Source organism: Saccostrea cucullata, unplaced genomic scaffold, assembly GCF_032062105.1.
Source record: "Saccostrea cucullata isolate Sc308-1 unplaced genomic scaffold, CSIRO_AGI_Scuc_v1 ctg140, whole genome shotgun sequence".
In the NCBI taxonomy this organism is placed as follows: Eukaryota; Metazoa; Mollusca; class Bivalvia; order Ostreida; family Ostreidae; genus Saccostrea; species Saccostrea cuccullata.
The window spans coordinates 6,425-29,983 of record NW_026927245.1 but is presented as its reverse complement, the minus strand read 5'-3'; the positions used below and the strand labels follow the sequence as shown (position 1 = coordinate 29,983).

Below are 23,559 nucleotides of genomic sequence, written 5' to 3'. Positions count from 1 at the left end.
TCTTGCGAAGCACGGGCATAAAAATCTGCTGCTGAGATACAGGGTCATATTGACTCAGCTGAATATTGTGGCCAATGGGCCTGTTGTTTATCTGCTGAATATCTTCATTACAAAGCTACTCATAAACAGTATAATTTATTTTTGCACAAAAATTTTATTAATTCATTGACATTTTATTCTAGCCTGAAATTTTCACAAAAGGTTATAATGATAATTAAAAATAAATAAATCCGATCAACATAAAATACTCTTCATTCATTTCAAAAGCATTCTAAAACAAAGATATAGCCAAATGTCACTAAATAATTTATTTACCTGAAAAAGATGCATGTTGCAGCAATATATTTTATATTATGATTTCAAAATATTTTACTAAGATTAAAAAAGTTACGGTATTATATATATTGGTACATTTCATGTTGCATGCATAGCTCTTCAAGCACGTGCGCGCAAAACGACCTAAATTCCGCAAATCTACATAACATGCCTTCTAAAAAATCTAGAAATATTTCCATGTGTATTAAGTAAGAGTATGAGAGAAAAAAATTTTATTAATTCAGAAATATATACTGGTTTATATACATCCATAGATTTCAATAGACACTTGTATGATAAAAAAAGTGTGACATTTAGGATGCTTTTAAAAAATCTACCTTCAATGGATATACTGAAATATTTCCATGTGTATTAAGTTTGTAAGAGTATGAGAGAAACCCTATCCATTTACAACCATGTACATATGCCAGCAGCAAAGAAAATTGGACATCTATTGGACAAAAAAGTATTCTTAAATTAACATTCACAGCAGAATTAACAGTTTTAACTGGCCATGATGGATAAATATACTGTGCAAGGAAAGAAATACTTAAAAAATTCACAAGATAAAAATTTATGTTTGATAAAAAAATAATCAGTTGAGAAGTTCAAATCAATGGTTTTAAAAATCCTGTAGTTTTTCTGACAATATTAAAATGTGTTATTGCACTGCTGTAGAAGTCTGTACACTGTACAATATGTACACATTATGTACAATTCACATCCTGTTACCAGGGCTCCCATTGGGCATCATACTGCTTCTGCAGAAGGCTCTGGTGGGGTGGTTTAAATTCCTCTGAAAAAAGAAGACACATCAATTCACACTGTCAATCTAAACGACTGGAATCTACATCAGCTAGTATTTCTATCTTAATGATTGATGTCACCTTGCATGGCCAATCTAATGATTGAAATCAACTTGAGAACTTTTAATTTACACAGCTTGAACAAAGAAATAAACATTATATACTTCATTTAAAATAATAGTCGGGGGGTGGGGGGGGGGGGGGGGGGGGGGGGGGGGGGGGGGGGGGGGGGGGGGGGGGGGGGGGGAGGTAAAAATTGCACCTTTATTGCCTGTCCTTATTTCTGGAGTTTACGTATTTCTTATTCAAACATTATTTCTTACTTAGGTTATACCCTTGTCTCATGGGGGCAATGATGAGAATATATATAAATCTATACTTCAAAGCGGATACCTTTGGTAGTTGAATGATATGATTACATGTATTTGACAATCTTTTGTACCCTAACATTTTAAGATGGAAAAATTTATATATTTTTTTTTTATTTTCCTCAATTTGTTGACCTTTCATGTGATTAACTAAATATAAAATCATTAACTTTCAAGGGGGAGGGGGGTTGGGGTAAGGGGGTAATTTTTGTTGTTTTCGAGCTATGGAGAGACCCACAAATTTAATGACCACCAAAAATGAAAAATTTCATATGCATTTCTCAAGATTTTCCAACCATGAAATCCAATCCCTCAAAACCAATATTTTTCCTCAAACCTTAAAAATTTGACCTTAAGAAAATGTGTGATTTTACAATATGGTCTTGATGTTTTAAGATTTTTCCAACTATCACTGTAAAAAAAAATAGTAAAAGTATTTTTACTTCATTATGCTCAAAGGTCTGTATTGGAATTGTTGTAATTTCATTTTGTGATCAAGTTTTGAAAAACAGATTTTAAAAAAATTGTTCTTGCCTCCATATACAATGTGGAATATTGACTCTCCATTGTTGAAATTCATTACTAAGTGTGTACATTCATATTCTTACACTTGAATGAAATGAAGTGTGTCACCCCTCTAGTCTGACATACTTCAGATTCATCTCAGTATATAAGATCAAGTCTACATGAACCCAAACATTGATTCTTCTCTTAAAGATTTCTTTAGACAATCGCAACAAAATTGTTCAGCCATTGTGCAATTTGGACTATATGTTAAATCAGCAAAATGAAGTTTGATAACAATATCTTGAATCGTTTCTTTAAAAACTGAGCTAAATACTAATTTGAGATTATTAGTATGTTAAGGTCAAAGAAAAAGTAAACGTCTAAAATGTTGATGCAGTTGAATAGCTCTCATCAATATGTATCAGTATATAAAGTTTGATAAAAAATATCTTGAATAGTTTCTTTGAAACTTCTCTGAAACTGAGCTTAATGCAAAGCATGATGGAAGGGTTGACTAAAGCATAGAAGAACAGAAGACGGTAATGACAAACTCTATATGCTCTGCCATATTCATGACACACCATAACCCTAAAAAGGTCTTTAGCTCAGACTGTAGCTCTACTGGTTTATACTTAAAACAAAGGAAGAGAAAAGTAGCAGTTGGGACTTGAGACTTTAAATCAGCAATAAATAGAATAAAGTGCCCCGCCACAGCATGATACGCCCGTCAAATATATTGTTCAATAATCATAAATTGGTTAAGGTGCAAAGAAAGATAAAAAACCTTGATTAACAGATTGACACAGATTTCAATGATCTAATTTCCATTTCTTATCATGTTTAAAATATTGTACATACATCTCTAAGAGACTTACAGTGTAGGAATTTATTATAACAAATAATACATCATATCATTCTAAACTGGCTGTGTTAGAACTTAACAAATATCCATCTGCAGCTTAAATTGTTTATGTGTGCATATTTAATGGAATAATGGAAATGCTACAGTCTAATAAAAAAAACCAAAAATAAATTATTCTTTAGACTATAAAATTCTAAGTGAGGCATGGTGACTGCAATTTGTTGCAAATATATAAAAATTGAAATGTACCCCGGTAATTTCATTTCAATGAACACATGTATAATTATATAGTTATCATTATATTATACAATACTAATTTAGTTTTAATCATACATTAAACATCAGTTTGTTTTAATTACAAATTACACCAATTGAAAGATCTTTATCTGGACTATAGCCATCAAAAGCTCTTAAAACACAAGCAACTATGAGGTCATTTCTTTATTTAACTGAAAAAGAGATTAAAGATAAAGATAACAGCTGCATTTTCAGAGATCTGCTGAAATTCAGAGAGAAAGACAATATATATACTCATTAATTTCTCTCTATTTCTGCTATCAAAATTCTTCTATGATAAGTGTGATAATTATGCCCATGGGAAAAAATTCCTCCTCTCAAAACATTAACATTTGTTACAGATTGCTGTTAAAGAATATGATGAAAAATAAGTTTTTACTTAATTGAACATCTTTTCATAAGGATTAGTTTTAATTATATTATACAATATTAAATTAGTTTTTATCATACACTGTACTTTAAAGCATCAATTTGTTTTAAATTACATTACACCAAGGAAAGAAATACTTAAAAAATTAGCCATCAAAATTTATGTTTGATAAAAACAATAACTATGAGGCCATTTCTTTTTGCCCAACTCCCAAGAGATTAAAATGTGTTATTGCAGCTGCATTTTCAGAGATCTGCTCTACCACTTAGTACAATAAACTCATTAATTTCTCTCACTTCTGTTATCAAAATTCTTCTTGACATCAGTGCTTGATAATTATGCCCATGGGACAAACTGAATTCCTCTCAAAACATTAACATTTGTTACAGGTTGCTGTAAAGCATATAATGAAAAAATTAATTTTTACTTGATTTAACATTTTTAAACAAGGATACAACTATATTTTTGCATTTCTTAGGATTATGAAATTTAAAATTTTAAAGACTTAGTTTTTAAAAAAAAATCACTTCAATTAAAGGTCACAGTGACCTTGAAATAGGCCGCGACACACCTTCTACCTAAGATGCATAAACTGGCCAAGTTTGATGACTCTGAGTCTAATAGTTTTCTAGTTATGGTCCGGAAAGGATTTTTCCATATTTGGCTATAACTTCTAATCTAAAGGTCAAAGCGACCTACCTTTTTGAATGATTACGACACACCTTCTACCCAAGACATTTTAGATGACAAAGTTTGATATATCCTAGGCCTAATAGTATTAAAGTTATGAGCCGGAAATATAAAATCATTAACTTTCAGACGGACGGACACGAAGCCTATAACATAATACGTCCCGTCTGAAGACGGGCGTATAAAAATGATCCTTGCCACTCATCAAAATAAAAACCTATATACAGAATTATGTATCTTAGTATAGTCTACTTGTGTGCCAAGTTATAACCAATATTTTTCGGACCAAAACTGCAGGAAAATTTTGAAAGAATTTCACAGAAATTTCTATTTTTAGTAACCATGGCAACACCGTTCATTGCAATAAAAAACCGATGCACAAATTATGTATCTTAGTGTAGTCTACTTGTTTGCCAAGTTATATGTAATTTCAAAACTGTAGGAGGAGTAGCATTTTGAAAAAATTTTAAAAAAATTTCTATTTTTAGTAACCACTATAACACCGTTTATCGAAATCAAAAACCGATGCAGAAATTATGTATCTTAGTGTGTACATTCATATTGTGTGCACTTATACTGAAATGTGTCAAATCTGTAGGAGGATACTTTTGAAAGAATTTCACAGAAATAAGATCTATTTTTAGTAACCACTGCAACACCGTTCATCTCAAAAACCGATGCACAGAATTATGTATCTTAGTGTAGCCATTGTTTGCAATTTATATTGAAATCAGCAAAACTGAAGTTTGATAACATATCTTGAATCGAATTTCTTTACAGAAATTTCTATTTTGAGATTATTACCATGTTAACACCGTTCATCGAAAAAAAAACCGATGCAAAATGTATGTATCAGTGTAGCTCTCATCAATATGTGTGCCAAGTATATAAAGTTTGATAAAAAATATCTGAATAGTTTCTTTGAGTAGCATTCTGAAAAATTGTTTACAAAGCATGATGGAAGGGTTGACTAAAGCATAGAAGAACAGAAGACGGTAATGACAAACTCTATATGCTCTGCCATATTCATGACAGGGCATAAAAACGATTAGAACTTTCATAAACAATGTGCAGAAATGTATTAATGCTTGGAAACTTATTTATGTCATGCAGCTGATTAAAGGGGGTCGTTAAAAAGTCATGCTGTGAGAAAACTGTGGAAGAAATGGAAGCATTTAATTGAACAAGTATCACCTACATGGGCGGTTTCCTTCTGTACGTTAAAGTGCTATTCATTTGAATTCCCGACTGAAAATAGCATCAAAGAAGATTACAGCTTAAAGTAAAATACACTGCTTCATGTATGATATATCAATTTTGTTGTGTATTATTTATCAGTATAATTTTGATTTTAAAAGAATCATATGGGATAAATCAAGACTTCAAGGCGGATGTACGGAAAATTTCATAATAATTGCATTTCTTTTGTAAAAGTGATTCAAAAATGTTTTTTTTATTAATTGTGTTAATAATAGAGAGAGAGACAACTCCATTAACAAAAAATACACACTTCAAAATCTTGATAGGTTCCCATGGAGGCAGCGGAGACGTCAATATGAGCAGTAGGTGCGGACTGTCCGTGACTGCTTACCGTCGTGTGGCTGAACAGCGCCGAGTTCGGAGGACCGTTGTTACGCTCTGTCAGAACTTTACGATTTCCACGCAGGGACCTTCTTCTGGTTGTTTTACAGCCAGGTGTCTATAAAACCCAGAATTAAAAACATTTTTCTTCAAATCTTTTGAATATATTCAGTCTGACAGAAAAAATTCTGACCAATGATATGGGGAAAAAGATACATGTTAATGTACTTCTATCTAACTGAGCAAACTTATACTTACATATTTACTTGCTGACATGGGAGCCCTCATTGATGGTGAAGCAAACACACTGCTGTGTTGAATTTTACTACAGGACATAGGAGTCTTGGTTGTGTCATTCAGCTGAAATAATATCAACAGTACATCAGTAAAGAAATTCACCAAGCCTTTAGAAATCCCTAGATTGAAAAATGGCATCACCAGTGCTCAAATAATACCTATTAAAGGCATACAACTGTACATCTACAATTTTTAATACCATTTCATTTGATAAATTATCAATATATTTAGATAATATTGAAACTTGTAAAAAAAAGAAAAAAGACCGGGGTCCGGGGGTCATGCCCCCTGGACATTATTTTCTATGAGGGTTATTAATCATCTTTACACTGGATATCTTAGAAGGCGGACTGGATTGTGTTATTTCCCTTTGTTAATTAATGTAAATGATTAATGCCACCACTATGAATTTTCAAACCACTTTTTAAATCTTTTTTCTTTCACTACTTTCTTAAACCAGAAGTCTCTGTCGAGACTGTAGCTCTACTGCTTTGTACTTTTAACAAAGGATGAGAAAAGAAGCCATTGCCATCAGACCAAAAGTGTAGAAGGAGTAGCGTTTTAAAGGATTTCACAGATATTTCTATTTTTAGTAATAATGGCAACACTGTTCATCGAAATCCAAATCCGATGCACTGTTTTATGTATCTTAGTGTAGTCTACTTGTGTGCCAAGTAATATTGAAATCAGACCAAAACTGTAGAAGGAGTAGCATTTTAAAGGAATTTCACAGAAAATTCTATTTTTAGTAACCATGGAAACACTGTTTATCGAAATCAAAAACCGATGCACTATTTTATGTACCTTAGTGTAGTCTACTTGTGTGCCGAGTTATATTGAAATCAGATCAAAACTGTAGGAGGAGTAGCATTTCAAAGGAATTTCACAGAAAATTCTATTTTTAGTAACCATGGCAACACCGTTTATTGAAATCCAAATCCGATGCACTATTTTATGTATCTTAGTGTAGTCTACTTGTTTGCGAAGTAATATTGAAATCAGACCAAAACTGTAGGAGTAGCGTTTTAAAGGAATTTCACAGAAAATTCTATTTTTAGTAACCATGGCAACACCGTTCATTGAAATCCAAATCCGATGCACTATTTTATGTATCTTAGTGTAGTCTACTTGTTTGCGAAGTAATATTGAAATTAGACCAAAACTGTAGGAGTAGCGTTTTAAAGGAATTTCACAGAAAATTCTATTTTTAGTAACCATGGCAACACCGTTTATCAAAATCAAAAACCGATGCACTATTTTATGTATCTTAGTGTAGTCTACTTGTGTGCCAAGTTATATTAAAATCAGACCAAAACTGTAGGAGGAGTATCGTTTTGAAAAATTGTTTACAGACAGACGGACAGCTATACAGCTAGACGGACGGACGACGGACAACTTACTATCGCATAAGCTCTTCTGGTCTCTGACCAGTAGAGCTAAAAAAGGGGGGGGGGGGGGAAATGGATCCATCCATAGGATGCAAGTGTCTAAACTGTTGTTAATAAGTTATTAAGTGTGAGAAAACTGCAAACAACAGTTTAGCATGTTCAGAGTAATAGAGTGTTATATTTCCTTGACAGAAATTTGGTATGTATACCATAAACTTCTACTTTAATGATATGTAATACAATATCAAAAAGAAGTCAGTGAGCCAATGCTCCCTGGTAATACCCCTGCTCTGATGTAAATATACACTATCATGTTATATTTGCCCTATACAGTTTAAAAACCAACTTTTAATACTACATGTATTAGTTACCCTGCTATTTTTTCATTAATATCTATAATGCCCCAAATGACAATGTATAAAGATATTATTGAATGTTTCTTTTTGTAATCCAGTGTATTAATAAAGAAACTTCCATTTTTATTTCGGTTTCTATACCAGTGTTTTAAAATTTATCAAAAACAATGTCTGGCGTGTTTTTCTAAAAAACTATTTCTGAAAACACATGAAAACTTTCAGCAATCCAACACATTTTGCCATCTCTGGCCTCATCTGTAACCTTGGAGAAATAAATGATTATTTTTTAAAATCTTTAGTTGGAGTTAGATCAAAATGATGTTATATAAAGTAAATCAGGTTTTAAATGTTTAAGAAATGTGTATTACTAAACATGAATGATCAGAAAATCTGTGTTAAAGTGTCATACTGTCCATAATAAAACTGTGACAAAGATCAATGGGTGACATGAAGTCTGACCTGAACAGATATCCTTGAACAGGAGCCATCAGCCAACTAAATCACCAAAGTTACAAAATTACTTCAACTCCAGCAATAAACAGTCACATAATTTTCAATAAGCAAGAAAGTAAAATTTCAGAAAGTTACAAAACTTGAATTCCAGTACACAACAGTCACATTCTGTTCAATGAAAATAATTGGGTAACAATTCAAACTTTCTTAAATTTCTTATTAATGGGTCAGAGACTAATGACCACAAAGAGCTTTCTGAGGTCTCTATTGTATTGGAATGAAAATTGAAAGCTGTAAGCGTTTTAGTTCTCAATGTACAAGTATGACAGTACGTCATGCATGAATTCCACGACACGTTTTTGAAATGTCAGCATTAACACTGTCAATTGCAGTTTGAATTCTTTTACATAACCAGAAGTCTCTGTCGAGACTGAAGCTCTACTGGTTTGTACTTATAGCAAAGGAAGAGAAAACTACTTAAGCAGTTGGAAATTGAAACTTTTCAACAGCAATAAATAGAATAATGATCCTTGATTAAGTCTCTTTATGCTCATAGTGCAGTTTACTTGCATGCCACATTTATATTGTAATCAGACTAAAATTGTATTTGGAGTAGCATTTTGAAAGAATTTCACAGAAATTTCTATTTTTAGTAACCACGGCAACACTGTTCATCGAAATCAAAAACCGATACACAGAATTATGTATCTTATTGTTAAGTCTACTTGTGTGCCAAGTTATATTGAAATCAGATTAAAACTGTAGAAGGAGTAGCATTTTGAAAGAATTTCACAGAAATTTCTATTTTTAGTAACCACGGCAACACCTTTCATTGAAATCAAAAACCGATATAAAGAATTGTGTATCTTAGTGTAGTCTACTTGTGTGCCAAGTTATATTGAAATCAGACTAAAACTGTAGGAGGAGTAGCATTTTGAAAGAATTTCACAGAAATTTCTATTTTTAGTAGCCACAGCAACACCGTTCATCGAAATCAAAAACCAATACACAGAATTATGTATCTTAGTGTAGTCTACTTGTGTGCCAAGTTATATTGAAATCAGACTAAAACTGTAGAAGGAGTAGCATTTTGAAAGAATTTCACAGAAATTTCTATTTTTAGTAACCACGGCAACACCGTTCATCGAAATCAAAAACCGATACACTGTTTTATGTATCTTAGTATAGTCTTCTTGTGTGCCAAGTTATACTGAAATCAGATTAAAACTGTAGAAGGAGTAGCATTTTGAAAGATTTTCACAGAAATTTCTATTTTTAGTAACCATGGCAACACCGTTCATCGAAATCAAAAACCGATACACAGAATTATGTATCTTATTGTAGTCTACTTGTGTGCCAAGTTATATTGAAATCAGGTTAAAACTGTAGAAGGAGTAGCATTTTGAAAGAATTTTTACAGAAAGTTCTATTTTTAGTAACCACGGCAACACCGTTCATCGAAATCAAAAACCGATACACAGAATTGTGTTTCTTAGTGTAGTCTACTTGTGTGCCAAGTTATATTGAAATCAGACTAAAACTGTGGGAGGAGTAGCATTTTGAAAGAATTTCACAGAAATTTCTATTTTTAGTAACCACAGCAACACCGTTCATCCAAAAACCGATACACAGAGTTATGTATCTTATGTAGTCTACTTGTGTGCCAAGTTATATTGAAATCAGACCAAAACTGTAAGGAGTAGCATTTTGAAAAATTGTTTACAGACGGACAGACAGACAGACAGACAGACAGACAGACGGACGGACGACGGACGCATTACTATCGCATAAGCTCTTCTGGTCTCTGACCAGTAGAGCTAAAAATAACATACATTGTGTTTTGAAATCAATGAAATATGAAATTTAAAAATTAACAGTCCAGATGTATGCGATTAAATATAGAGTGCACTGGAAGTCTGAAACCCATGGTCTAAAAGAATTTTACTCATTGAATGCTAATTCATTAGAAAACTACAAACTGAAGCTAAATGTACAGTGCATGTCATTGAGACACACTACTGCGTTAGTGAGTGTAGACTTTTACTGACCTTCCGGAGTTTGTTGGGGGTCTTGGTGGGCGTGGTCAGGAAGCGTTTCTTGGCTGGAGTAGAGGGCTTACTACCGTAGATCATCTCTTCCTCCATTAATCGAGCCTTTGCTTTGTGCTGGAGAAATAAATCAGGACATTCCTAATATAACCATTGAAAACAATGAACAAACAATTAACACTGAGACAAGCTCTTTTTGCAATCCCCTTTACCCCTGAAAGATTCAAGTTAGGACTCAAACAAGCATAAATTGTCAAATTTTAGTTTAGCAATGTCCAAACTTAACATCAAACAGATGGCCTGATGCTCATTAATACATTACAACAATTTTTTTTATGACAGCTTTACAGAAATTGATACAGCTCTACACTGACAAATTTTACACATGTCACATCATAACTTTGGTTATAAGACATTTAAAAACAAGATTTTAGATTTTTTTCAGGGAAAAATACCCTTTGTTCTTTTTCCTTGACTTTCTGCTCTTCATAAGCAGCCCACTGTTTCTGTACAAACTCATCAAAAGCCACACCCTCTACCAGGAATGGCCGGCTATGTTCCGCCTCCCATTTTATAACTGTTTCCTTCAGCTCTTCTTCAATCTAGATAAATAATTGATATGTGTACGTAATGTGAACCAATTGCAGCAACATCACATTACAGAGAAAAAAGTTCTGAAATCTACATTTAGAGTAAAGATTGGTTTGGTCAAACTGTATATACTGGAATTAATCTGTATTACCATGAATACTAATTAATTAATCACATTAAAATGTACTTCTAAAAGGAACCTACACTTTGTGTACACTAACCCTGGGCAGATCCTACAGGAATGAACCTGTAATTTGTTTGACTATCTATTACCACTTACTCTGGGGAGATCCTTTAGGACTTTTTTCCTTGCCTTTTCCTCCTGAAGTAATTTGCCTCCACGGTTGTTAAATCTGTTGGGATCATTTGCTTTCCTCTTCAAAGAAGAAAATACTTGTTATCTCACAGTTCACAAAGTTTTTATTTTGCTACAATATACATCATCACTATACATTCCTAAATGAGTACAGAGTGGCAGAAACTATTTATCTTATTTATAAACTTAAAGCTCTAGTACATGTTATATTACAACTAAAAATGACGTATAAAGTAAACAGCTACACTTTGTTGATATCTTGTTGAATACCTCCATCTCAATCATCTGTCTAAAGTGGCAATCCCATCGCTCCAGATTTTCAAACATTTGTTTATGACCCTCATAATACTTCTTAAGTTTTTGAACTTCTCTATCATGCTCATCTAATAGGGCCTCTGTGTAGTTTTCTAGAAAAGAAAAAAGTTAGAAAACACATTAGTATTATAACATGTATAATTTCCAGATATTTGAAGTTTAGAAAACTGTTTAAGCCATGTGTAACAATATAAAATAATTTTCTAGCAATCATGTATTCCACTTTTATGAGTTTCTTTACTCACCATTAAAATAAGCAGTGAAATCTTCCCTTTGTTGTCTACTATAAAAGCACTTGTCCCACCATTCCACGATCTCTTTCCTCATACCCTCTACAAATCGCTGAATATTATCAAACTTGAGCTTCTCACACCGAGCTATTTCAGCCTTTAGCTACAAAGAAAAAAAATCAGCCTGACTAAAAATCAGTAACATTTCACAGAAGTGGTCAAAAGTAAAACACCGTGATCAAATATTAATGGCGTTGTCCATTTGTAGAAAAGTTCAGATAAATTATTTGTTGTCCATACCATCAATATAGTTGTTTTTTTTTTTGTTTTTTTTTTTTAAATTTACATTGCCCAATATCACGATTTGTGTAAAATGAAAAACAGACTCTTACTAATTTACATACAGTCTCATTCTTTAGATCATTATAATAATAACAAAATGGTTTGAAAAAAATCAATAGTTCATATATCTTATTACAACTTTACCTAACACATATATTTACTTATTTTAGAAAATCTTAGTGACTTAAGATAGGCTACAGGGAGATAGAAGCTTTTAACCCCCCTCCCCCCAAAAAAAAAAAAAGAGAGAGAAGAATTCTCTCTTTTAGCAGCAACCCTATGTTAAGCCAAGAAAAATATGAGGACAAAACCATTAATGTTTATGTGTTGTAAAATTTATTTCCTATCTACTTTCTTTTTTCACATTTTAAGGTCAAGATCTAGTAAATAACTTTAGACTAATTTTTGGTGCTAGATCCATTATGACGTCATAATCAATTTCAACTTTCTTTTTCCCATACTTTACGGCTTTAGCAGAATTGTGTAGAAAATAGGGTATTTTCATGACATTCAATTTGAAATCATATGAAAAGTAAACCGGATACCTATGGTAAATTTGATATTGATTTAAAGAAGAGGCCATGAACATACAAATTACCGTTTTCTGAGAGACTGTAGGCAATCTGGATACATTTCCTTTGTCGAATATGAAAAAAAACTCCCATATTCATGAATGGTTTTCTTAATTTTTTATTGAAAATGACAGTTTAAAATACAGTTTTTCATCTTGTTTACCTACAAATTATGCCTCGAAATACCTTATTTCACCAAGCTAAATTTGTAAAGCATCAATAAAGGAATTTATTTCTCAAGTTTGATGTTTGATAAATCTGTAGGCACCTTTCATTTACTAGATCTTGACCTTAAGTAGAAATAGATTAATTTTTGCAGTTAGGCAGAAAAAAATGAGTAATTTGATGCCAGCAATCAAGCCCCCCCCCCCCCCCCCCTGTGTTTTTAGGAAATTTATGGTCGATAGGATTTCAGGCATTACACAAAAACCTGATCACTTTATTCGAAAACGGTAAGAAAAAAAATCCCCTGAGGAAAGAAGCGGCCGCGGGGGGGGGGGGGGGCAACACACACACACAATGCAGTTAATTTACTGAATTAATGATAAAATCATTTAACACAACAAAGAAATTTTTTTAACTTGAATATCTCTAGATGCCAAATGAGTTAATTTAATAACTCAAAACATCAAAACATGAATATGACATACAGAAGAATTTAACACAACAAAGAAATTTTTTTAACTTGAATATCTCTAGATGGATACCTTTTTTTAATTTACTCAGGTGAATATGACATACAGAAGAATATTATGGTACATTGGTTTTCACACTTTTAAACATAATTATCATCCAAAAATGTAATTCATTTAATAGTCTACCAATAATTCATTCAACAAAAAAGAAACCTTCTATCCTTGTCAGACATTAAACATTGACTTACTGCCTCAATGACTGGGGGTTTGATCCCAGCCTTGTCTGATCTGAAGTGACTTCTCTCAGCCTCTGAGATCTCTAGTCTATCCCACAGACAAACGATACGCTCCCATAGATCCCCCACTTCTTTCTCCAGGTCTTCCTTCTGTTCTTCTAACTGCCAATGTCAGAGCAAACAAATCTACATAAACTCCTTGCTACAGGAATCAATATCAGTTTATTGTTTGATTTATGTAAAAGAGTACTACTTTTTTATGTTTTATAATAACACATGGACAACAACCTAAGCCTACTAAGGAGAATCTAAGCTTAATTATGCAAACTTTCAAACAACGAGTCCTCAAAATCAGTTTTCCACTCTGTCAGAAAATTCCTGATGCTTAATGAAATGCCATACCTCTGTGAGCAGAGTTTTAAGACATTTCAGGTTCTCCATGGACAGCAAGAAGGTACTGTCTTCTTCACAAATCACATCACACTCAAAGTCAGACTGGGGATTACGGTCAATTTCATGAAATAATTCTACAACTTTCTTTTTCTTTGACACAAATTCTGTAAAACGTTTTTCCTGAGAAAAAAAAAAATCCAGTAAAATTAAAGATTTATAAATTATTTAACAATAATGAGGCTATATGAGGTATAAATAAGATGTATGTTCTGTTTTCTTTACTTGTTTTAATATACATCAGCTACATACTTTCTCTGCTTTTAGGGATTTAACATGCTGCTCAAGGGCTTTTAGCTGTTCATTTGAAGGTGTGGATCCAGTGGGGATGTAATATGGAGTCAAACACATGGCATCGCAAAGGTGCTGATCCTGGTCTTTCAGATTCTTTAGTGTCTTTAAACGTTCTTGTTTTTCTTGAGATAAGGACTCTACTTTTGCTCGCAGGTCTTTTTCTCGTTGTAACATTGAGAGTTTCCCATTTGGCTGCAATAGACAATTACTAAGTAACAATTTTACTTGATTAAATTGGCTTCTACATCCCTGTAGTTTATTTAGTTATATTTTTATGTTTTCTCTGTGATAACTCTTTGAAGGTTAGAAGACTTGATATCTTGATCATTCTACCAGAATGTAAATTTCACTAAGCAATAGGCCAGGAGCTAAGGAGGCCTAAAATGCATGCACAACTTGTGCAGCTGTCTCTGTGTTTGACTTCAGTGGACAGGAAAATCTAATTAAAATTAGATGTTAGATCCACTTGCACACTTGCTAGTCGCTACCCTAACATCTCACCACATCCCATAGAGGGTCACGTCAGAGGTCAAATTTGGAACAACTCTAGACTTATTCACTTCAACAAATACATGACGATTTTGCAGGTGACAATTTGAATGGTTGATAGAATTTGACTTCTGGCATGACCCTCTATGAGATGTTGTTAGGTGTTAGTGTAGTGAGGGTGCAAGCGGATGATCTAACATTTAGTTTTAATTGATATGGGAAGCCTTGTGTAATTTAATTCTATTAGTCAACATTTTTAAAATATAAATTTACAATTTTATTTTACAATGAAATGGAAATATAAGGAATCACTGTATAATTAGTAAAGTATGCCAGGGACATCAACAATAGTGGGAAACATGGGATAATTTATGCATAACGGGCTTCCCCTGTTTTGCAAATTATCCAATGTTGATGCTCTGGCATACCCTTCTAACTAGAAAGACTTAAAGACTTGAGATTTTAAAGACTCTAAGACTTGATTTGTACCTCAAATTGTGGTAATTCCAGTTCAGTACACAAACTTTTGACTTCTAGTGTATACTTCTCAATTCGTTTAGTTATCTGGAGCTTCAGAGCTTCTTCTTCTTGTACCATATCCTGCAGAAGATTCTGTAGGTGGAGCATTGCAGTCTGAGCACGCTCCTTTCTCTGATAATCCACAATTCCTATTTCTGTCCATATTTTGTTCAATTTGTTCATGGATGCATCAAGAAACTTGACTAGATCTTCAACAGCTGTCATTCTTCTGATAATTAATAAATGAAATTTATTATCTAATGAAATGCAAAGATAAAATTTGCTTTATCCAGGCAAAATTCAGGGACATGACTTCAAGTTTCTGGATATTAAACCAATGTTGAAGGTTTAAATTCTCACGTATTATTTATCATGGTGTCTATAAATTTAAAAAAAGCATTGAAAATAATAAATTAAATATCCCTTGATTGACGCTTTTTTTCCAATATTGTGCATACTTTGAATCTAACAATAAACCTATTTTTGAATTAATACCGAGCTGTAGTATATTGACCTGTCTGATTGATCTATCTATTTGATATTTGTACGTTAATTTCATATGAATAAAACTAAATAAAAGCTATAGAATTTACCCGTTCGTTGCCATTTTGTCTTGTTTCGTTGAGTAATTATCTCTTCAAGTCCGACATTTTCTTTCTCAACTTTTCAAAATAAGCGCATGAACGCAGCGATTTGATTGGCTCAATATTCAAGGGCATATAACTCTCTTTAAAGCTTGACTGTACAGGAAGAGTTATTTCACTTGGTTGAAATTCACAACAGAGATAACGAATAACCTATGATATATTATTAAAAATAATAAAATATGATATGTATATAAATATATTTAAAATATAAAACAATTCACTCTCAAGCGCTATATATGTTTATGAAGGAATAAAAAGTTAGACACCCTACTTTACAACGACTTTTTTCAAAGCACAACTCTTAAATAGAGGGGGAAAACATGAATTACCTGGTATATAAAACGTAACGAATCAAAAACAAGATTAAAGTAAATGAATAACTGAATGAATGGCTGAATAAATAAATAAATAAATAAATAAATAAATAAATAAATAAATAAATAAATAAATAAATAAATAAATAAATAAATAAAAAAACAAAACTCGCGATTCATAAAAATTAGTCTTCCTAAAAAAATAAAAAAATAAAAAAAATAAATAAAATAAATAGAAAAAAAATTAATAATAAAACACTCATTTATACTATATTATGTAAAATTTGAATTATTAAAAGTGAAATCAAGACAACATTGAGTAACTTCAATTTCTGCTGGAGACCCCCCCCCCCCCTTGTATACATACTTGTTTACAAAATAAGGTGCAGCTTTATGCTGCAAGAATAATTACAGGGTTACCAATCATCGCTTCAAGAGATGCATTATATTTAGAAACAGGATGGAAACCTCTTGCAGATAGGCAAAAAGTAGCAAAACTTAATACTATGTTTAAAGTAATCACAACTTGGTACCCGATTATTTAAAAAGTATTTTCCCTCAACAAGAAGTAATGAATCAAAGTACGACAAACGCAATAGAGAGGACTACACTATTCCTAGATTTAGACTTGAAATATTTAAGAACTCTTTTGTTCCTGATACAATAAACCAATGGAATAATTTGAGTATTACCACTAGAAACAGCATATCTTTTAGTAGCTTTAAAAACAACATACATAAAAACCCAGCAGACCCCCTTCTTATTTCTCCCATGGTAATAGACGACTTAACATCATACATACTAAACTACGACACGATTGCATTTTAAATTATGATCTATCTTTATAAAAGAAACATTATCGAGAGTCCTAATTGTTCACGTGGTACACCAGAAGACCCATATCATTTTTTCTTTGTTTGCAATAAGTACCAACATGCTAGAGAGAAACTATTCAGAAATTAATTGTGTCTTACTAAACCAAATATTAAATTGAACATTATTGATTGCCACGAAATGTAGAAATCAATAAATATAATTTTCAATCAGTTCAAAAAATAATTACAGCCTAACACTTAAACTCTACATAGTTATATATTTATCATATGTAACGAATGTATGTTTCCTTTAAACAAACATGTTTGTATATCAATATTTCTTTTTCCCTTTTTTCTTCCTATGTATAGATATTGAAAGTTGTATATACATTATAAAAATGTAATGACATGTTTTATAGAAGAAAACTAAATTCAAGTCCCTCCCCTTACCCGAGAAAACCGTACGGTTAAAAATCTCGGCCTTTAATATATGTATTTTTATTTAAAAAATATATTTGACCTCAGGCCATGATTTGAGCAAACTTGAATTGAAAATATTTAATAAAACCATTACTTGTAATACAAGAGAAGGCTCTACGTATGAACGATTTTTAAAAAAAATGAAGCAAGCCATTGACAAACAAGTTGATGGTACAAGGATATCAACAGTCTCGTTTGAAATCATCAACAAGTTATATGGTCCACACAATTGCAAGAATATTAATTTTAATTACCTGCACTTAGTAAATAAAGCTGTATTCTAATATTTTCTTTGGTAAATATGAACTTATTGAACTCTCTCTGCACTTGTGTTTAGCTGCATGTAGATCGATTTCCTTTATACTAAGTACTGTTCGAATGTACCTAGATTTCCTCTTAAGTGTAATTGTGATACTGCCTCTAAAATTTTAGATTTTTTTCCATCAGGTGCCAGTTAGCTCTACATGCAACACGTTTAGTAATGTGTTAAAACAAAACAAAAGTTTATGTTAACATGAATTCATAACTGCAGAACAGTAGCTCCCAGAAAAAAATAATATATTGACAGACCGCAGACCGTCTCAATTTTTTCAGACCAGAGAGCTACAGATCTGCTGCTACATAAATTCACCGCATGGCTTTTGATTGGCGAATCTTGCAAAAAGTAACGACCTTCTGAAAGTTAGATAATGTGAAGGTTTGTACAAAGATGTTGCCCATGCTGAATGCTCAGGCCTTAGGTGTCAAAGAGACACAGATAAAGAAATACTAGTATGTCCATAGGGCACGAATGCCCTGCCCAGGGTTCGTTAATTAGTAAATTCACATGAAGTTAAAGATGCATTTACATTGAATAGTTTCTTTTAAACTGAATCAAAAACATTAAATAGTAAAGTCAAAGGTCATTGGGAGGACCAAAATAAAAAAGAAAAGGACACATTTGATAAATTCTCACCAGTTAAATACATGTATGAGTGCATAAGCTTACATAAAAAATATTTGGAATAGATTCTTTGAGAAAATAAAATTGAGAAAAGTAGGTCAAAGGAAAGCTCAAGGACATGGTGGGAATGTTGATGGAATTAAATACTATAGCTCTCCTCAATATGTATCAGCATTTAAAGTTTAATAAAAATGTCTTGATTTATTTCTCTGGAACTTTATTTCACTCAAATTTGAAGTCAAGATCAAAGAAAAGGTTACGTTTTTATTTTTACCTTAATATGTTGATGTCACCGTCCAGGTGAATATAATTTATTTTTCCTACATTGCATGGACTAAAACAGATCGGTAAATTCCAATTTGATACATGCAGATTTGGAAAATTATTTAACTTGCGCCCGACTTCCTCTTAGGCAGGTAAACATAACATTTCAGGTATATATGATCTGGGTGTGGGATATTCAGGGCACCTCCCCCCTCGCCACACATTTTTTCCTGAACATAATCCCCCCTTCACACAGTGGGGGATAATAATAATTTTGGTCTGTCTGTCCGCCCTTCCTTCCGTCTGTAACACTTTCCTTTCTGCGCGGTATCTCGAGACGCCTTTGAGTTTTTGGCAATGAAATTTTATACATCATCTACTTATGATATAAGAAAGATGCCTATATTGGTTTTGAGGTTAAAAAGGTCAAAGGCCAAGGTGACAAATTTTGTCTGTTTTTACACTTTTGTTTTCGCGCGATATCTCGAGAAGCCTTTGAGCTTTAGCAGTGAAACTCTATGGCGTAAGGAAGGTCTCTAATTATTTTGAGAAAAAGGTCAAAGGTCGATGTAGTAATTTCATACATTTTGTATGTGTGTAAAACTTTAAATAAGCTTTTGTATATATGAAATTTCACACTAGTTAAGTATTACTGTCCACCCCTCTTCGCCTTCCCTACATCAGCGGGGGGCAGATTCTTTTAATAAGCTTATAGAAGTCTTTATTTCCATGTACATTTATACATTTACATGTATATGGCGTCCATTATCTATTTTCGCTAAAATGGTTTATTTTTAGATCAAGAGTGTAAAGAGCTTAAGTAAACAACAAGAAAAAATTCCATCAACTAGAAGTGAGGTTTATGTAATTACAGCTGTACTTGAACGAACCTTTGTTTTAATCATTTTATAATTATTACATATGGAGTGTTCTGAAAAAATGATGTGGATTGGATGATAAAAAAATAAAATTTGAATTTTGTTGAAAATCAATATGAATTTTACACAGAAAGGTTTTTCCCTATTATTCTGTGATTCAAGTTTTGTGTTCAATTTTTGAAATAAAAGATAATACTAATTTACCTAAATTTTATTTTTATCTGAGCCCGTGAATTCCACAAGGATTTACTTATTAACTCTAAATTTTATTTTTATCTGAGTCTGTACGTGAATTCCACAAGGATTTTTGTTAAGTTCTTCTAGATAACATCATGTAATTTCTCTGGTCTCTGAAATGAACATTTTGTTGTCGAATGGAATCGATACAAACTCAAAGCTCTCAGTAACGCAAGAGTATATTCCGCCACGAAGTCATTGACTGCAGAATTCAAACAAATTCTCTTTTTAATACACATGCAAGATCAGAGACAAGGTAACTAGATTAAAGACGTACAAATACATTAAGCTAAACGAGAGTTTATCACCGTTTCAATCACCAGAGAATGGTCCATTTAGGTCTATATACATCATTAGATATTGAACAATTCATTAAAGCTGCACCGAGAGACTCAGTAAAAGCGGCGAAAAATAAGCCTTATGATCATACCAATAAAAAAAATAATCATCGATTCTGAATTTTATTTTTTTGACCACAGAATTTCTGTTATTACGTAAGTCAGCATAATATATATAAAAAAATCGGCCTACCTTTCAAATATATATAATTATATAAATTGAATTTTAAATATTCATGTGAAAATAGTACAATATCGTTTGTTAAAAGCCTGACTATATGGAATCGATCGATTTCATTGTCACCATACAGAAGGCTCCCCAACACATACGAAGTCAAAGCTCGGAACAGCCAGTCAAGCGACGGGCGGAATCTATACAGAAGCTCGCGGAAAACCAACTTCTAGCTGTGGGAGAATTCGGAGTTTTTATTAATGTCATCTTTTTGATGTGAGCTGTAAAATTAATTCACAAGGGAGAAACAAATGAATTTTAAGATAACAAATGCTGACACAGGACATTCCATCGTCTCGTTCCCCGTCGGCCAGACCGAAAACGCCTGCCTTGTCCGAGTTCGTCTGCGGACCATGTAGTTTCAGTCGGATTTATTCCAGAGGGACGTTCTACTGCCCTGTATGTAAGGAGCTCTTTTGCCATAATTGCGCTAAGCTCCATCGAATGAAAGAATGGTCTCAAAATCACGCCATAGTACTTCTAGACAAAGCTAATTCAAAGCAGTTAAAGGCTATCGCATCTCAAAAAATTTCAAAATCCGAACGGGAATTGCCACAGCGGCCCCAGCGGTGGGGGAGGAGGGCACCGCTTAACGAAGGGTTCGAATCTAAGTCCAAATATCTGAACGCCTTGGCCAGTAACCACGATCATGAAGTTGAGGACTTGGAGAACGAGTTGTACTGTCCGGAACATGACGTCATCTTCTGTCTGCGCTGTAAAAATCCCCACACCGATTGTAAAGGGACAGTTTCTATTGATTCCTTGGCAAAAAAGATTGATATAGCTCAGGTTATTTCAAACTACAAGAGGTGTGTCAAATTCGCAGATATCATGTTAGAAGACCGACTTGAACAGAAGAAACAGGTCGAATCACAAAGAAGCGAGATTATTCCGAACATCCAGTCGATGAAGAGTGAGTTTGGTAACATAATAAGTAAAAAGGCTGCAGTGATAGAAAATGAGGTATCTACCAAAATAGAACAAAATATTAAGAAAATTCATCAACATATGGAGAAATGTAAGCGTGTGAAATACATGGCCCAATCTGACATAGACAGCCTCCTCTCTGCCGTGGAGAAAGCAGTACCTGGAACCATTGTTAAAGTGTATCTCCGACTGAAAGTCAAATATTTAGTGTATGAGAAATATCTCCGGGAGTTATATAACGACACGGAGTACGTATCCTACCAGTTTGTGCCAAATGAAGAGATAATGATTCTACCAAACATCATCTCGTCGATCGGAACTCTCAAGGAAACCAGGGGCTCATCAAAGTTACCTCCCTTTATGTCGGTGGACAATGTCAAACCCTTCAAAGAGAGGTCGCTCTCTAATCGTAAAAACGGTGACATCCGGCTATTTGGACTGGGTGTTCTAGGAAAAGGTGGAATCACGTCCATGCGATGTACGGACAGCTACATAATGGCAGTGGCTCGGAGCACGTGTGAGTTTCGGGTGTTCACGTTACGTGGCTGGACATTTGCCCATTTAACGCTATCGTCACTTCCATGGGATTTTACTTTGATTTCCGAAAAAGAGGCTATTGTCAGTCTCCCTGGTGACAAGAAATTAGTGACCTTGACCATTGATTTCACACTACGTAAAATAACTCAGACAAGGGAGATTATCCTGGATGAGGCATGCTGGGGATTGACTGAATTTAAGGGAAAGTTGATTGGCACATTCTTGCCTTTTGAATCGGACACACATTTAAGGGTCATGACCTACGACGGGATCACGGAGAGAAAAATTGAAATCCAGGATTCTCCAGTGGCGTTTCGGGCGCCACAGTATGTTTTATACCATGAAGATAAAGTGTACATTTCGGACAGCTTTTCACATGCACTGATCATCATTGACCTAGATGGACAAGTGACGTTTGCCTTCAAGGCCGCCGAGTTCGAGAATCCGGCGGGAATGACCGTCGATGACCAGGGCAATGTTTACGTTTGTGGGAAGACGTCACATAACGTCTTCCAGATCTCGAGGGAGGGGGATGTCCGGGAAATTCTATCCCAGGAGGACTGCCCCTCCAGACCTTGTTGTATTGGTCTTCTAGGAGATGGATCTACTCTCCTTGTAGGATATTCCAACTCCAACGTGTTAAAATCATTCCAGTTTAGATAAAGCATTTTTTTTTAAATTATAGGTACAAGTATTTTTGTACTTGTTTACCTATTTTTAATGCCACTGACACTGTGATAATGTGATTAATAAATTATTATATTTTTTTAAAAATAAAAATTTATCCGGATTGCGTTCATAGTTTTTATGCAATATCGCCGCTAACTTTATATCTTTGCAGGGTTTTTTTAATTGAAATATAACGTTACAAATATTTTAGGCAAGAATTTTTTTTTTTGAAAAAAAAAAATCCACTAACTTTCAAAGCATTGGCGAATTAGCCGGGATCTTAAAAAATGAGTCAATAAGTGATGTTAAAAATCGATAAACCATCATGTTATTTTTTTAACTAATCATTTTTTCCTCCAATATTTAAATTTAATTTCATAGCTTGCTTTTCAATGTGAAAGAGTCACTAAACTGATGTATTTACTTTAAGGACAATTTTCGCGATATCATCTGATTTCTTTATTCTTATGTTTGCAGTATATGTGATATAATTGAAAAAAAAAGAATCAATTCAAATAATGAATTGCTGTCTTTGGTTCTGGGTATGCGGATTTTAAAATATTACAATGATTAAAGAAAAAAAAAACCCATAAACCTCGGAAGCGGAAATAAATATACTTTAAATAAATAAATAGATAAAATATATAAAAAATAGAATGCAAAAATATGAAATAGAAAAGACTGTAGAAGTAGCTCTTTGAAATAACAATTTATCAACTACAGTAAAACTTGTTTATAATGTTGTGGGGATTCAAAAATCTTATCTATTACGATGTAGACTTTGTAAAGAACCTTTTTGTATATATTCAATTGATTTAATCTTTCCAATTCCTATGGAACAAGTAATTTTTGGATTAGATAAGTTTCTCCGCTCTGTTTATTCTGATTAATGTATACATAAATAATTTTATTTTTTCTTCTCGATTGTTAGAAAGTATGTAAAGTCTCTGT

The 23,559-nt window shown here is 33.1% G+C and overlaps 2 protein-coding genes across 6 annotated transcripts; one reads left to right on the top strand and one right to left on the bottom strand.

Moving 5' to 3' along the window:
- Nucleotides 1–581: 581 nt before the first annotated feature.
- Nucleotides 582–16,025, bottom strand: LOC134273847 (protein regulator of cytokinesis 1-like). Of its 5 annotated transcripts, none has more exons than XM_062756062.1 (15): nucleotides 15,921–16,025; nucleotides 15,298–15,556; nucleotides 14,278–14,511; nucleotides 13,978–14,148; nucleotides 13,588–13,737; nucleotides 11,806–11,953; nucleotides 11,516–11,652; nucleotides 11,210–11,305; nucleotides 10,794–10,940; nucleotides 10,339–10,455; nucleotides 8,297–8,332; nucleotides 6,055–6,156; nucleotides 5,726–5,914; nucleotides 5,414–5,463; nucleotides 582–1,111 (listed from the first exon to the last, which is right to left on the bottom strand). In XM_062756062.1, exons 1-15 carry the CDS (start codon nucleotides 15,932–15,934, stop codon nucleotides 1,102–1,104), a joined length of 1,860 nt encoding a protein of 619 aa, XP_062612046.1. In that variant the 5' UTR covers nucleotides 15,935–16,025; the 3' UTR covers nucleotides 582–1,101. The 5 variants fall into 5 exon arrangements, with proteins under 5 accessions (XP_062612046.1, XP_062612050.1, XP_062612045.1 ...); XM_062756066.1 differs by having other exon boundaries at nucleotides 5,807–5,914; XM_062756061.1 differs by lacking the exon at nucleotides 5,414–5,463.
- A 4,720-nt stretch (nucleotides 16,026–20,745) lies between these two features.
- Nucleotides 20,746–22,602, top strand: LOC134273854 (uncharacterized). Its single transcript, XM_062756077.1, has one exon. The coding sequence runs from the start codon at nucleotides 20,746–20,748 to the stop codon at nucleotides 22,600–22,602; it is 1,857 nt and encodes a 618-aa protein (XP_062612061.1).
- Nucleotides 22,603–23,559: the final 957 nt, after the last annotated feature.